This window comes from Myotis daubentonii, chromosome X (genome assembly GCF_963259705.1).
Source record: "Myotis daubentonii chromosome X, mMyoDau2.1, whole genome shotgun sequence".
Classification (NCBI taxonomy): Eukaryota; Metazoa; Chordata; class Mammalia; order Chiroptera; family Vespertilionidae; genus Myotis; species Myotis daubentonii.
In genome coordinates, this window is record NC_081861.1 from 647,513 (window position 1) to 664,840 (window position 17,328).

Consider the following 17,328-nt stretch of genomic DNA (forward strand, 5'->3'; position numbering starts at 1 on the left):
AAATCAAGAGAGAAAAAGGTTATCTATCAAGAGCAACAACGAATCTTCCCATAAAATTCTCCATGATCTGCAATGACCATTCTAAAAATTCATTCACTAATGTGTTAAATCAATGAATAATCAGGTAATCCCCTAGTATGTGTCAGCATTGTTCTAGGCCAGTGGTTCTCAACCTTCCTCGCGCCGCGACCCTTTAATACAGTTCCTCATGTGGTGGTGACCCCCAACTTCATTGTTACAAATGGAACATAATTAAAGCCTAGTGATTCATCACAAAAACAATATGTAATTATATATGTGTTTTCCGATGGTCTTAGGCGACCCCTGTGAAAGGGTCGTTCGACCCCCAAAGGGGTCGAGACCCACAGGTTGAGAACCACTGTAATGTAGGCCCTGGGGAAAGTAGCAATCAAATTAAAACCCATCCTCACTGAGCTTCCAGGGTAGGGAGGAAACAAAACAAAGCAGTGAGTAGAAAAGGATAGAGTGAAGAGGCAGAGCTTCCCGTGACAGTCAGAGAAAGTCTGAACAAAGACCTAAAGGAAATGAGAAAGCAAACCCCACAGATTTCTGGGAGAGGGGAGTGTGCCTTGCACAATCACAAAACATCAAGAGGTAGAGTACCTGAAACAGGATAAGCAGGGAGGAGCGTAGTGGCAAGTGAAGTTAGAGAGGTAAGGGAGGGAAGGCACAGATCAATGTAGGGGATTGCCTGATTATTCACTGATTTCACACATTAATGAATGAATGTGGGGAACATCTGGCTGGAGGGCGGATAAGGCCCACGAAATGATTTGGTCTGGCCCTTCCAAGGCATTAGTTAATTAAATATTAGTTAATTAAATATTTGACCAAATATAGCAGGCTAATTTTTAAGTTGGTAATTTTGTATGGCCCGTGAATGATGCTATAAATATCCAAATGGCCCTTGACAGAAAAAAGGTTCCCCATCCCTGATATAGGGCCTTAAAGCTAAGGTGACCACATTCCTGGTTTGCCCAAGATAGTTTCAGTTTATGCCTGTTGCTTTGACATTACTACTAACAGCACCATCTTTCATGCTCAAAAGCGTCCTGATTTCAACCATAAATTTTATGGTCACCCTATAAATAGGTGACTATAAAAACGTTTATTCTAAGTGAGATGGGGAACCACTGAAAGGTTGTGAGCAGGTTTCAAAGGATCATCCTGGCTATTTTTTGGAGGAAAAAACTGAAGAGGGAAAGGGCAGCAGTAGAGATACCAGTTAGCAGACTACTGAGGTAACATGGGTGAAGGAGTAACCCTTGATGGGAATATTGAAAAGTGGTCAGATTCTGAAGTCAAAGATGACAGGCTTGCTGTTGAACTGTGCTGTGGGGCTAGAAAAGAGAGGAGCCAGGAATTATTCCAGTATTTTTGGCCGAAGCAACAATAGGAAGAATCGCGATACTATTTAGTGAGATAGGAAAGGTTTGGAGAGATTGAGTGGAAGCAGGAGTTTGGTTCTGGACTTGGTACACTGAAATGCCTGTTAAGTATTTACACGTAGGCATCTGGATATAGAGTCTGGAGATCTATGCTAGAGATATAAGTGTGGGAATCATAATCATATAAAGTGTATGGGACTAAAACAAACGACATACTTATTCTACAGCCATAAACAGATGTTCCTCTCTTCATAACTAAGTCCTAAAATAGCAAGAACACCACAATAATTCAAAGAATTTCTACAAATCCCTATGGGAAAACAAATTACACAACCACTCAGAGCAGCAGTTTTTAACACTTCTCCATAGCTATACATAGGACACGTAACCTTCACATATACTAGTATGAAATTTTCTCCTGGATACGCTTGGATTTTTATGAAATCCAACAATAAGTGGTGCAAAGAAGTATATTACTACAAGAATCCCTATTCGTGACATCTTCTTAAGTTTCTCATTAGAAAGGGGCAGACTTTTTTCTGTCCCATTTAATAAAGTAGAGTATGTTAGAACTGAGTGAGAATGATGTTTTACAGGAATAAGAGGAACCTTTTCAAATTCTTTTAGTCATATGCAAATATTTTAAGTCTCTAGTAACAAATTACTATGACACTTTAGAGCCTAATATCTATATACTAATTATTTCCATTGAAAACACTGATCTGCCTAGCAACAGATAAAAGATAAAAACGAATATAAATTAAAAACTCATGATTCTTCACTTTTTCTGAACCTGGAATAAAACACGCAAAATAGTAAAGTATATACACCGCCAAATTTTATAGCGCCTTTTCTCCGTGCACTGAAAATCATTACAGTGTTTTCTGACCCTACTCTGAAGGGCTTACACCCTCATTATGTCCCAAGGTAATTCCTGGGTAACTTGGTGATTTATAAATTCCCTTCACACACCAAGAAACTGCAACAGCAGACCAGTTCCCAAAAACCTTTTCCTTACACCAAATGCGTTAAGGTTTCCAATGTTCTAGAAAAAAAAAACTTTGGGATCCAAATGATGGCATTATTTTATACACAATCCATCTCCCGAGTTCCAGCTCAGTCAGAAGCAATTACAACCCACATCTAAAATGGGCCGTGAAGAGGCTGTAAAACACATCTCCCACCTTTGAGATTTTTTAAAACAAAACCTCGCTGATGTTTTCCTCAACCGCGATGTTAGGCTCTGGGCTAAAAAAGCTGCCAGCCAAGAAATCAATACAGTTCTGTTGGCCACCTGAGCAAAAAAATCCCAAAGGTGAGGTTTTCTCTGCCAGCCTAGCAACATGCATAATTAACAAGTCTCGGGCGCCGCTGCTCCAGAAAGACCCCAAATGCGAGGCTTCTGTCCTCCGCCTCCGCCAAGCCCAGGAGTTCCGACATCTACACTCGGCGGCCCCGCCGAGGAGAGAACAGCAGCCGCTAGGGGAGACAGCGGTGCTCGCCCGTCCGCCGCTTGGGCGGGAAGGGGACCGGCGGAGCCGGCATGGGTTTCGCGGCACTTACAGGTCCGTCAGCACCATGAGCTCCGAGTAGGCCCGGTGCAGCAGGAACTCGATAAGGGTGCTCAGCCGGTAGCCGGGGCTCGCCGCGGCCACCGCCGCCGCCGCCACGGCGGCTCCAGGGGGAGGAGGCGCCGGCGCTGACGCGGGGCCGCTGCTGCCACCGCCACCGCCTCCGGGCGGGACCAGCTGGTGGTTCTCCAGCTGCACAGGGGGCATGGCGGCACGGGGTCGGGCTCGGCGCCGCGGCCCGGGAGCCTCCCGGGGGGCTCGGTCGCCGCGCCGAGGTGGGCGCGGGCAGAGTCAGCCGCCTACCGCCGGAGCGCCTCTGAACAGGAAGCCGAGCGCCGGGCGCGGAGGCCCGCCCCCATGAAGCAAGGAGCCCGCCAGCCCCAGGGACGGCAGCGAGGGGCGGGGGGGAGGGCGGGGAAGCGGGCCGGCTGCCGCAGAGAAGCAGCGCCTCCGCCACGGATCAGAGTCCGCTCCGCCGGGCAGCCGCAGCAACCATATTGACGGCCCAAAGCGGAAGTCGATAGCCGACCGGAAGGGGAACCTGCAGGGGGACTTCCGACAGTTCCTGGCCTTTCTCCAGGCAGTTGGGCGCCAGGACGCTGGAGGCGGGGCGGAGGGAGGCGGGGTTAAGGGAGTGAGGCGGGGCCGGCGCGCGGGCGGGAAAAGCGGAAGCGCGGCCGCGCGCCACCGGAAGCGGCTGTGTGGGAGGGAGCCGGCGCGTCACCGCGAACGTCACTGGTTGTCCGGCCCTCACGCTCGCGGCCCTCAGGTTTTAAAAGGCTGCGCTTTGCCTCGAGGTGCGTCTCCGCGCTCCCGGGTGGTTCCCCCCTGCGGCCGGACACGCTCCTCCTGTAAGTGCGTGAGTTGTGGTTCTGGAATCGCGAAGAAATGATCACGGCTGGTGACTTCTCAGGCCCTTGCACCTCCCACAGTCCGCTCATGCGCCTTTCGTGGGATAGAAAACGTTGCCGTCATTTTTTTTTTTTTTTATGAGTGTGGGAAAAGGTGCAAGAAAATAGGATTGGAGGTAGAAGCGAGGCCGCTGGCAGCATCATTTCACTCTCATGGAGTTGGATGGATGCTGATCTTATTACGACCCCCAGATCCAGGCAGTTTTAGCACAAAAAAACAGCCTTGAAGTCCTCCCCGCTGGTGCTCCCCCGCCCTGCAGGGGCCGCCCTGCCCACGGGCTTTCGGCTCATCTGTGTCCCGCCGCTACTCTCCCCCCCTCCCCCCCAAACCCACCTTTCTTTGCTTCCTGCTTTAAAATGGTGATCTCAACCTCGCCTGCACGTTAGATTAAGGGGGGAGGGCGCGCTTTAAAAAATACTCTGCCTGCCGGCCCCACAGATTCTCCTTTAATTGATCTCATGTGAGGTCTCTGCTAGCAATCTGCAGCTGAAGTAGAAATTCAGTTTAGAAGCGCCCATTGCTGCGACCCATTTCCAGCAGCTTTTTGCAGATTCCCGTCTGTAACTCGCCCGTTCCCTGGCGTTAAAATACTCTCATGCTTCACCCGTGTAGCCCTTCCAGAAGGCCAGTCACTGGGCTTCTAAAGGTGTATCCTTCCGAGGGAAATGGCTTACTCCCTCCTTTGTGGTGGTAAAACACATTTACACACAACCCACCGTGGTGCAGCCTCCTCCGTCCAGGCTACCTCAGCGAACAAACACATTTTTTAAACCAATTAACTAGAATCACCATTGTTTTTGTGGTTGTTTTGATTGGTTTTATTGACGTTTTCCCCGGAACCCGCTTTGGAAAAGTATTAAGTTAAAAAGCCCTGGTGATCACATACACACAAAAGGGGGTTGTACAACATGGTCCTTAAGGTCTTTTCTAAAGCTCAGAGTCTGATTCTGTGTGATATTGGTAGGATTTTAACTCTGCCTTATTGCATATATTAAACACTTTCTGTTTGGCAGTAAGGTTCTATCTAGAGAGAGAATACAGCGAACTTGCAAATAAAAGAAAAAATTAATGGGTGGATGGGTTTTACAAAAGAGTCACACCCACCAGATTAGATTTCATTGAAATTTCTGTGAGTTTGAATAGATATCTTTAAAAATTGAAAACTAGTTATTCAAAAGGATGTTTGAAAGGAAAATAGGGCCCTGAGCAGTGTGCTAAGTGGTTAGAGCGCAGGCCCTCTCACTGAAGGACTCCTTCCCCAGCCCCAGGAGGGGCACACTGAGGGAAGGGGGCAGCCAATTGATGTGTCTCTCACATGGATGTTTCTCTCTCCTCTCTCTCCCTCCCGTCCTCTCTAAAAATCAATGGAAAAAATATCCTTGGGTGGTGATTGACATAAATAAATAGAGGAAAGTAAGTTGAAAATACAGGAATGGGACTGTGAGACTTGATGTGCTTGGATTGTTGGAAATCAGGCAGGTAGTGTAAATGAAAGGTGATAGCCCACCTTCCAAACCAGGCAAAAATAGGAAGTGCTCGTAGAAAAAAATGAGCAGGAAGGACAGAAAATGTTAGGGTGTTTGTCCTTAGAGAGGCACACTTAGCAAGGCCATGCAAGGACGCTTGAGACTGTGGTGACTACCTCTCCCATAAACCAGTGGAAAGATTTGTGTAGAATTCATTTTTACTTCAACATTTGAGCCCATTATTTCTAGAGAATTTTAAATAAGAGACAGTGAGCCAAAAGGGAAGGAAACTCCCAATTCTAAATTAAGAGCAAAGTTTAGAGAGAGAACAATGCTCAAGAAAATGTGAATTATAATTTTTATTTTCTATTTTTGAACATTGCCAAAATTCTTTCCTATAAACGTTATCAAAAGATTGTTAAATCAGGTACAATTGAGGGATAGGTCGTGGTGTACCAGGGTCCAATATAAGATTGCCAAAAACTATGAGGTTGTTAATTCCTCAGTAATTGCATTTACATATATCTTTTTCAAAGTTTCAGAGTTTTCTCTTTTTGCCAAAGCAAAACTGGAAACTTATTTGTTGTATTGGAACCTAGACTATATTGAATCCAAACTATTTGACTTGGAGGACCACCAGGATATAAAAATACACGTGGATGGAAAATGTCATCTAATACCTTCCCTCAGGTCAACCCAGCAGATGCAGTCATTCCTGGATACTTCTCCTTAGTTCTCCAAATCACTCAGATATTCTCAGCATCACATTTACCTCGCTCTTGCAAGCGCGCATGTTGCAGTCCGGATGACACCCTTATGAGCCTTCCTTACACTTGATCTGGAGCCATTGGGAGGATTTTCAACATGCCTGTTTTATCGATGGAGTGATGAAGGATACTCAAGCTTAAAGCCTCGGCTGGTGGTTCCACAGAAGTTCCCTAGGCAAGGAAAAATATTAATACCACCTGAAATCAGCCAGCACTTGTTCCAGGCCCAATTTAAAATTGAGTCGTATCAACTCCAAGCGATTGGGCCAGGGCCATTGGTATCCACACTCTAAGCACGATAGCAACGTTCAGAACAGACCAAGTCCTCAAGTCTCCACTTCTTGGTACTAAAGTGTTTTTTTTTTAAATTAATAAATCTTTATTGTTCGGATTATTACAGATGTTCCTCTTTCTTCCCCCCATAGCTCCCCTTCACCTGGTTCTCACCCCACCCCATGCCCTTACCCCCTGCCACTGTCCTCATCCATAGGTGTACGATTTTTGTCCAGTCTCTTCCTGCACCCCCCACACCTCCTTCCCCCCAAGAATTGTCAGTCCACTCCCTTTCTATGCCCCTGCTTCTATTATATTCACCAGTTTATTCTGACTTAATTTTTAGGTTCACTTGTTGATAGATGTTTATTTGTTGTCACTTTGTTGTTCATAATTTTTATCTTTACCTTTTTCTTCTCCCTCTTCTTAATATCCTTCAGCATTTCATATAATCCTGGTTTGGTGGTGATGAACTCCTTTAGCCTTTTCTTGTCTGTGAAGCTCTTTATCTGACCTTCAATTCTGAATGATAGCTTTGCTGGGTAGAGTAATCTTGGTTGTAGGTTCTTGCTATTCATCTCTTTGAATATTTCTTGCCATTCCCTTCTGGCCTGCATAGTTTCTGTTGAGAAATCAGCTGACAGTCATATGGGTACTCCCTTGTAGGTAATTGACTGTCTTTCTCTTGCTGCTTTTAAGATTCTCTCTTTGTCTTTTGCTCTTGGCATTTTAATTATGATGTGTCTTGGTGTGTCCTCTTTGGATTCCTCTTATTTGGGGTTCTCTTCGCTTCCTGGACTTGTAAGTCTATTTCTTTCATCAGGTAGGGCAAGTTTTCTGTCACGATTTCTTCTAATAGGCTTTCAGTATCTTGCTCTCTCTCTTCTTCTGTCACCCCCATAATTTGGATGTTGGTACACTTGAAGTTGTCCCAGAGGCTCCTTACACTATCTTCATATTTTTGGATTCTTTTTTCATTTTGCTTTTCTGGATGGGTGTTTTTTGCTTCTTCGTATTTCAAATGTTTGACTTGATTCTTGGGATCCTCTAGTCTGCTGTTGGATCTCTGTATTTTATTTTTAATTTCAGTCAGTGTATGTTTAATTTCTGACTGGTCCTTTTCCATTTTTTGGCATTCTCATTAAGATCCTTGAAGGTCTCACTAAGTTCCTCGGAGGTTCGTAGAAGATCCTTAAGTAACCTTATAACTGTGGTTTTGAACTCTATGTCCTCCATTAGTTTGCTTTCCTCCATTTCTTTCATTTGTGACATGTTTCTTTGTCTCCACACTTTTGGCTGACTGCGAGGACCCTCTGTGTCTACAGTGGAAGAACTGCTGTGCTGGAGACACCTTATGGGGTAGGACTTGCTTCAGTGGGGCTTTGGTGCTCACTGAGTCTGCTTCTTGAGTGTGTCCCTTATGGATGTGAGGAGTTGAATTCTGGTGTCGGACCAGGGGTACCCTGGCTCCTGGATCTCCAAGTCAACCACTCTGTGAGTCCACCCAGCAGGAGCACAGCGATATTAGCAGATTTCTCCTCTTTGTTTGGGGTTTGGAAGTTTTGGAGCTCTCTGACCCAGCTGAACTTTGTTAGATTAGGCTGCAAAAGCGCAGGTGATTCCTTTGCGCCCCTGCACACAGCTTGGGTGGGGATGTAAATTGAGTGGGGCAGGGTCTCAGAGAATCACCAGGGCGGAGCAAACAGCAATGGCTGTTGTTAGCAGTCTCCGCGACTCCACATCTCTGCGTCCCGAGTCCCTCTGCGTCCCTGAGTCCCTCTGCGTTGCCGAGTCCCACACCCCCACAGCAACAATGATCCCTGCAAGCAGCTCTGTGAGAAAGCCACCCTCACTTTCCGACCTGCTGCAAGACAGTCCAGTTTCTCCCCATAGGCGTCTGGGACCCCAGAGTCTTGCCGTAAATGAGTTCAGTGCATTCGAGAGCTTGTATCCCCCTCTGATTGAAAAAAACCGCGCACCCAGGTGCAGCCCACCTCACGCGCGCCTTTGTACCTGTTCTTGGCGCCTCTGCACCTCCAACCCGGTCTCAATGCACTTTTTTCTTTCCTTCCAGTTGTAGAACTTCCACTCGGCCAGCTTTCCATGGTTCTGGATGATAGCTGCTTTGTCTTATAGTTGTAGTTTTAATGTTGTTGTGGGGGGGGCAGCACATACAGGTTTATACCTTATGCCTCCATCTTGGTTCTCCTCGGTACTGAAGTTAAACTTGCTTTAGCTGGGAGTGACTTGTCATCACACAAAAGGATCACAACACCATGATTTATCTCCTGCTACTAACCTCACATGGTCGGTGGTAGCAACAACATGGAGAGCGTCTGACAACCTTGTTGAGAAGGCCAACAAAGCCATCCATCCATGTTTTGTGACAAGGTACTACTAGAGACTTTAGAAAAAAAATACATGTGGATGAATCTTTACCTTGAAATCTGATATCAGGTTAAGCTTGTATCATTTCCTGGAATCGTCGTATTACCATTTCTTTCACAGCAGAAAATTTAGACTACATTGCCTTATATTTGGCAGCAAAGTAACAGTTATGTCATGCTGGATTTCCATATCAGTCCGTTATTTTCTCTTTATGGATGTTGCATTCAATTACTATGATATTATAGGCCATTATTTATGTCAAAGCCTTTTCTCTTTGACAACAGAACATTCAGAAACCTGTATTGATGAATAGTGGCACTGAACACTAAACTCATCTGTCTCTGGTATGTAGTTGTCACAGCCCATTTACAGACTTTGCCAGTTCTAGACTGACCTCAGCCAAACACTAGATTAGGTTTCACATAGGGACTGGGCACTGACTTGAGACTGATAAAATAACTCTGCCTGCCCTGACCAGTTTGGCTCAGTGGATAGAGCATTGGCCTGCGGACTGAAGGGTCCCAGGTTCAATTCCGGTCAAGGGCATGTACCTTGGTTGCGGGCACATCCCCAGTGGGGAGTGTGCAGGAGGCAGCTGGTTGATGTTTCTCTCTCATCAATGTTTTTAACTCTCTATCCCTCTCCCTTCCTCTCTGTAAAAAGTCAATAATAATATATTTAAAAAAAATAACTCTGCCTGAGTAAAAGCTAGTTCTATTTTATTCTTTAAAACTCAAAGCCAGATATCCCCCATTGTGTGATTTGGACTGCAAGAACAGATGCTAGTAGTGTGGCTAACAGTGGATAGGAATTCATTTTCTCACATAATAAAGTGTCTGGAGATTAGGGTCCTCTACTTCATATCTTCATGGTCACAAGATGGCTGCTGCAACTCCAGACATGGAATGAAGTACAGAGAAAAAAAATGCTCCCAGGGTATTTGTCCTTTTCATTACAAAGCAAAACTCCCAGAAGTCCTTCAACAGATTTCCTCATAGTTCACTAGAGGCCCAGTGCATGAATTCATGCACCAGTGGGGTCTTGCCCCAATCGGGGTAGATTGGGCCTGGCCAGCGGGGAGGTGGGGTGGGGGGGGACATGGGAGGTTGGCTGGCCGGCCCCTGCCCACCTGGTTGAACTCCTGGTCGAACTTCCAGTTGAGAGGACAATTTTCATATTAGCCTTTTATTATACAGGATTAGTAAGACTATGAAGTAGTAAGGCCACTACTGGCTATGAGGGAGACTGGGAAACCAAGGCTTTTTGTAACTTCTAGAATGGAGACAAGGCCAGAGAAAAGCAAATGGGTACAAACTTTGGGCTAGCTTACCAACACATGAAACAGGTGACTTATGTGCTATTCAGTTCTATTCAATGGGGCACGGGGGTAGCAAAATTAAGGAGGAAATCTAAGAAATTCTGCCTGTCGGGGCTCATAATTTTTTTCATTTATTTTGCCAAAATGTAAAATCAAACCACTGTTCAAGCTTTATTTGCTAATATTTCCTTTAATGTATTATATGACCTGACCCAATTTAATTTCCTGCCTCCATGCAGTTGCTAATGCTGTTAGCTCAGCCTGAATAGACCTCTTTTTCCATTTCTACATATTAAACATTTTATTCGTTCTTCACAACCTAGTTCAAATATTCTCTCTCCAAGGAAGTGTTCCCTGATCTCCACAACTGGAAATGATCTATGCACTCCCAAGACACATTATTATTGTTTGAAATAACAAGAAATTGAGGGCTTTACATAGGCTATCTCAATCTTCACAACCACCCAATGAGATAGGTACTATTGTTATTCCCATTCTATGGTTGTTGGAACTGAAGCTTAGAAAAATTAAGTAATTGGTTCAGCACTGCAGCAAGCCACAGATCCCATTCAGACAGGTGATCACAAGGATAAATAACCAATAGTCTACAACGATTTTCAACCCTTTTCATCTCATGGCACACATAAACTAATTACTAATATTCTGCAGCACACCAAAAATATTGTGTTGGCTGTTGTCATTTTTTTTTTTAATTTGACAATCTAAGGGAAAAGAGCTCAGGTATTGGTCAGGTATTGCATGTTTTAAAAATTCTCGCAGCACACCGATTGAAAAATCACTGCTCTGCAGTGTCCTGTGTTGCCAGCGCTTTTTGGATTTTGTGTTTTCACGTTCTGTCTTATCTACAGAACACTCCTCTGTGTCTCCTACCTCTGGTGAGATGAAGAAGAGGAAAGCAACTATACTTAAAACAGAGTTTGGCCCCAAAATAACTGTTGAGAAAATATTTCCAATAGCCCCTTTTCAAATTGATATTAAAGATTCTAAATATAGAAGGACCATTTTCTGATGGGCCTACTTAAACTGGCCGTAATGGAAATGTAGTGCTACATATATTTCACTTGAGTAATTCTGGTTGTTTCATATAGTTGTTCCTGTTATATTATTTGAATTTCTATTTCAAAAAACCATGTAACTAGCAAATATCTCTATCTTTTTCTCTCTAACTCCGTACCCTACCCAACAAAATAAGAGCCTTAACATAATTCAGTTTCTCTTTCACCTGCGTCCCTCACATGTTGAGGTCACCTGGGAATTTAGTAGGATTGTTGTTGGTTTTTTTCCACCAATGTTTACTGAGATTTGTTTTATTTTCTCTTCCTTCTTGACTAATTTTTATTTTGCCAAAGCACATCTTCAAATAATTCTTTCAAAAATAGTTTACATATCTAGACACAGAAATTTTGCAGTTGTGCAAAGCAAAAGTGTTTCATTTAGCCCTTGAGGTTGAGTGCTACTGAGGCTTGGTATAAAATTCTAGGATCAAGACAATTTTCCCTCAGAATTCTCAAGGGATTGTCTTATAACATCCATTGTTGTGGATTTGATCTCACTTCTTTGTAGGTACTCAGTTTCTTTTTTCTCTGAATGCATTTAGGATTTTCTCTAAATGATAAGATCACAGTTTCACCGTAATGTATGCAGGTAAAGAACTTTGTGAAAGTAAAACCATCTGTGCTCGTGGTAAGACCTAGTGGCCTGAAGACTGGTGTCCTTTCTGAGGGCTGATAACATCTACTTCTTCATTCCTTCCCTTCCACTATCTTGTTTTATCCATGAAGAAGTGCTATCATGCGGGTATTTAAATTTCTGGATCCATCTTCCATGTCTCTTGATGTGTCTCTTATACTTTTCATTTCTTTGTTCCTATGCACTGTATTCTGGAAACATCTCCTGGCTCAGTTTTCATCTGTGTTTAAGGCTGAAGTTAAGCCAGCATACTGTGTTAAGGGCATACTGTTCCAAGTCTTACTGATTAGGTGTATATTCTGATTGTTTGGTACTTGTGCTATAGTGTGTGTGTGTGTGTGTGTGTGTGTGTGTGTGTGTGTGTGTGTGTGTGTTTAAAGAGGCCTATGCGGGGAAGAGTTGTTCCCAACCATTTATTTATGTATTCATTTATTTATTTTTATCCTCACCTGAAGGTATGCCTTTCAGTGATTCTCAAGAGAGAGGATGGGAGAGAGAGACAAAGAGAGAGAGAGAGAGATTGATGATGTGAGAGAGAAACATGGATCAGTTGCCTTCCATATGTGCCCCAACCAGGGATCGAACCTGAAATTCAGGTATATACCCTGACTGGGAATTGAACCGGTGACTGTTCAGTGGACCAGGACGCTCCAGCACACCAGCCAGGGCATCAGTAAATATTTTTAATATCATTTCTGGGTGTGTTTGTTATTCTTTTTAGCACATCTCTTGAGTGTTTTATTTCAATGATCATATATTTCATCTTTTGCCTCATGCACTTTCTATCTCCAAGAATATTACACTTAATTTTCAAGTCTTCTTTGGTCTGCTGTGTTAACTGTTTCTTCCATATGGGGAGTTTGCTAACCTTTTTTATGGTTATTCTTGGTTATGTGCTTATATTTCTTTGAGTTATTTTATTATTCTGTCTCTAGATTTTTGCTCCTATAATGAATCTGGCATTGTGAGCAATGAGAAGTTCTAGATAGGCTTTAGTTATCTGAATTAATCTGTAATGTAATTCTTTTAGTAGTAAAATATATAAGTATTTTTGCATGAACATTTTTGTTGTTGTTAATCCTCACTCGATATTTTTCCATTGATTTTTAGAGAGAGTGGAATGGGGGGGGGGAGAGAGAGAGAGAGAGAGAGAGAGAAACATCGATGTGAGAGAGACACATCAATTGGTTGCCTCCCACACACACCCTGGCCAGGGCCGGGCCCTGACCAGGGCTAGGGATCTAGCCTGCAACGAAGGTACGTGCCCTTGACCAGAATTGAACCCAGGACCCTTCAGTCCATGGGCTAACGCTCTATCCACTGAGCCAAACCAGCTAGGGCTGCATGGACATTTTTATGGCTGTAGAAATAACTGCCACATAGGAGTGGGGCCACCTTTCTGAGCAGGCAATGCTGTGTGGGAGGTTTTGAGGGGAGAGAATCTCCCTGAAAAATCAAAATCTTAGGAATATGCCTCTTCTGGGTTTGAAGTCCAAATTGATACTCCCCACATGGTTCGGTTACCGCACACTATAAAGCCAACATGAGAAAATTGGTCCTGGACCCATGATACCTCCTCAAGAACCGGATGTGCCAGTTATCACTCCGCTGCCAGGAAAGGTGGATTTTGAGCTGAGAGGCAGCAAAGTGGTCATGTAAACATTTTTCCTGTGCCAGATGGTGTAATGTCAGGCTTTGCCAAGTGAGGGTGCTGAAGGAACAGTGCAAAGCATAGCAGCGGCAGGAGCTCCTCTTTCTGGTCTGGTGATTTTGTTTTTCCTCCTGAACCTACGGTTCAGCTGTCAATGGTGTGCAGGAGACCAAGTGGTGCCCGCCATTCAGCAATTTTCACCAGATTCCTAGCAGGCATCATTTTCCCAGCAGTGTACAAGAGACCCATTGTCACCACCCCCCCCCCCCAACTCTCTCTCTCTCTCTCTCTCTCTCTCTCCATCTCTCTCTCTCTCTCTCCTTCCCTGGTATCCGAACAGGCTGCTCCCTGTTTTCCAGCCCCAGCTCACCAGCACCGGGTGAGCAGCTCCCTGATCACCAGTCTTGGCCTGCTACTTGTGGACTGGCTCTGACCTGTGACACCTTAGAAGACTTGTCCACCACCCCGTGGGCTGCAAGCCACCCTCTCTGACAAGGTGGAAGTCTCAGCTGGGGGTACTGGAAGGACCAGTGCCTTGCAAGGTTGTTTTTGGGGTCGGGGGGTGGGATGGGGTATTTATTTATTTATTTATTTATTTATTTATTTATTTATTTTTAGTATCCTTGGATCTTCTCCCTCAACTCTAGAGATGGTAGCTGCTCCATGGGATGCTGTTCCTGTGTTCTTCAGATCTTTCTTTTATTCTTTCAGTAATCAACTTTAACTCCTTAATAATTCTTTGTACTAATTATGTTCAAATTACTGGTGTGGTTTCAGTCTGCTAACTGGACCCTAATTGATACACCTGGCAAAAATAAGTGCAAAGAATTGGATTCACATAGAAAAATAAAATGCCCCACCAATGTTGAACTTACATTAAAAAATTATAAGACCTTATAAGGAAACAACTTACCACAAGCAGAAATCAGCAGGCATACATGGATCAGCTCCCCCAAACAAGAGATATTATAATAAAATTGAAATATAATATAGCCCTAGCTGGCTTGGCGCGGTGGATAGTGCGTCAGCCTGCGGGCTGAAAGGTCCCAGGTTTGATTCCAGTCAAGGGCACATGCCAGGGTTGTGGGCTAAATCCCCAGTAGGGGTTGTGCAGGAGGCAGCCGATCCATGATTCTCTCTCATCATTGATGTTTCTATCTCTCTCTCCCTCTCCCTTCCTCTCTGAAATCAATAAAAATATATTTGAAAAAGAAAGGTAATATAAAATCAGTATATTTTAGATAATTAGAAACCTAAAAGAAGGATCAAAACACTAAGAAAAGAACAAGACACTATGACAGAAGAATGGCTAGATTAGGAAAAGTTGCCATAGAAATATAAAGATTAAAAAAATACAAGCACTGCCCAGCCAGCGTGGCTCAGTGGTTGAGCGGTGACCTATGAACCAGGAGGTCATGGTTCAATTCCCAGTCAGGGTACATGCCCAGGTTGTGGCACACAGGAGGCAGCTGATTAATGATTCTTTCTCATCATTGATGTTTCTTTCTCTCTCTCCTTCCTTCCTCTCTGAAATCAATAAAAATATATTTAAAAAAATAAATACTACAGGCACTGAAAAGCAATTCAATGGATAAGTTAAAAAGCAAATTAGACACACATAAAAAGAATAAATGAACTGTAGGATAGATTTAAGGAAATGTTTCAGAATTCTGTGACATGAGATTGAAAATATTTAAAGAAGTTTAAGAGATCTGGACGATAAAATGTATAAGACCCAGAGCATGTAGTATGCTACCTTTTGTGTAAGAAAAAGGAAAACAAGACTTTACTCATCTTTTATAATATTTCCATTAAAAACTCAAAGTATACGTGACACATGACAGTTTGATAAAAGGTAGAACATCTGTGTGAATGTGGTTGTGGTGAGTGAAATGGTAGATGTGGGCAAAGATGGGACTTAGAATTTTATTACTGTACCAGAGGCCCAATGCATGAAATTCGTGCAAGAGTAGGCCTTCCTTCCCCCGGCTGCTGGCACTGGCTTCCCTCTGGCACCCAGGACCAGGCTTCCCTCACAGCCCTGGCTTCATCCGTCAGGAAGGACGTCCGGTCTAATTAGCATATTATGCTTTTATTACTATAGATATATTTTATATTGTTTTGATATACAAACCATGCATGTTAGCCTAGGTCCTCTGAGAAGGAGAAGCCAAGATAAGACGACATGCAAGAGACTGAATGGAGGAAATGCCTGCGAGTATAAAAAGGGAGGGAGTCCCTGCGGGTGAGGTCTTCAGACCACAGTGCAGATCTGACCCATGGCAGAGGAAGGGCTGCCCAGGCGGATTTACAGATTGCAGTGCAGTTCTGAGAAAGGTGCAGCCAGGCTGATGAGGAGTCCTCCAGACCAAGCAGCCATCCAGAGGAGTCACGTGTCTGTCTGCGTGCCCTTGCCATGCTTAATCATTAAGAGCAGCCTGTGTGAAGCGTGGCCTCGGTGGCCTCCATGCTAATGTGGCGGTGGATTCAGAGTGCAGCAGTGAGGCCATCTGCCAGTTACACTCCCATAGCAAGAGGTCTGAATGACATATTTTCATAGCTGCCACACCATGTGATTACATTTTGTATTCAAAGAAGGATAAAATAAAGACATTTTCCAGACAAAGACAGAAGGAGTTTGTCACTCATAGTCTTGTCACCCTGAGAATCTCTGAAGGATTCACTCTGGAAAGAAATATTTGTAATCCTAAAGGACAATGTAGGATGCAAGATGCCGGAAGTGAGAAAGATATTGGTAAATATGCAGATCAATCTAACTGGGCATTGACTATTTTAAAAAATAGCAAAGATACAATAATGATTCATTTGACTGTATTAAAAACAAGGTAGAATTAAAATATTGGCAATAACATGTAAACTTGGAAAGGGAAATTGCAGGTAGAGTATTTTAAGGACCATACATTAGTCAGGATGTAATCAAGTTCAGATGAAGTCATCCTGGATTAGAGTGGGCCCGAAAGCCAATGGCTGGATTTAATGAACTAAAGAAAGGAGGGGAGAGAGAACCAGGATGGTGGCATAGGTAAATGCCTGGACTCGCCGCCCCACACAACCACATCAAAATGACAACTAAATTACAGAACAACCATTCAGAACCGCCTGAAGCTGGCTGGCTGGAAATCCTACAACTAGAGAAGTAAAGAAGAAAGCATACCCACACTGGTAGGAGGTGTGTCAGCTGGTCTGACATCCACGTTTGCTGTTTTTGTAATGGGGAGGGAGAGCTAGAGGGAAGAAAGCCATGTGATCGTGGTGGCTGATATTGGAGTGGTAGCTGTAAGCTGAGGAACATCAAGAATTGCCAGGAGCCCTAGCTGGTGTGGTTCAGTGGATAGAGTGTCGGCCTGCAGACTGAAGAGTCCTGGGTTCGATTCTAGTCAAGGGCATATGCCCGACTCAATCCCCAGTGGGGGGTGTGCAGGAAGCAGCCGATCAATGGTTCTCTTTCATCATTGATGTTTCTCTCTCTCCCTCTCCCTCTCCCTCTCCCTTCCTCTCTGAAATCAATAAAAATATATTTTTAAAAAGATTTAAAAAATAAAAATAAAGAATTGCCAGGAGACTCCAAAAGCTAGGAAGAGGAAAGGAAGGAGTCTTCAGAGAGAGTGTAGCCTAGCCACCACCTTGATTTTGGAGTTCTAGCCTTTAAAACTGAAAGAGAGTAAATTTCTGTTGTTTAAGTAAACAAGCGTGTGGTAATTTGCTATGGCCGCCTAGGAAACTAATACACCACCGAACTGTTTTCTAGAGTAGCCTTACCAGTTTCCATTCCCACCACCAGTGCATGAGAGATCCGGTTTCTCTGCATCCTCACCAGCATTTGGTATCATTGTTATATTTTT

The 17,328-nt window shown here is 44.0% G+C and overlaps 1 protein-coding gene across 2 annotated transcripts in view; it reads right to left on the bottom strand.

Moving 5' to 3' along the window:
- The window catches only part of MED14 (mediator complex subunit 14), a 63,266-nt gene extending 59,775 nt beyond the window's left edge, over positions 1 to 3,491 (bottom strand). For both annotated transcript variants that reach the window (XM_059679432.1, XM_059679431.1), the window contains exon 1: positions 2,973 to 3,491. In XM_059679432.1, coding sequence (XP_059535415.1) covers positions 2,973 to 3,187 — 215 coding nt within the window. In that variant the 5' untranslated portion in view covers positions 3,188 to 3,491. The remainder of the gene's footprint in view (positions 1 to 2,972) is intronic.
- Positions 3,492 to 17,328: the final 13,837 nt, after the last annotated feature.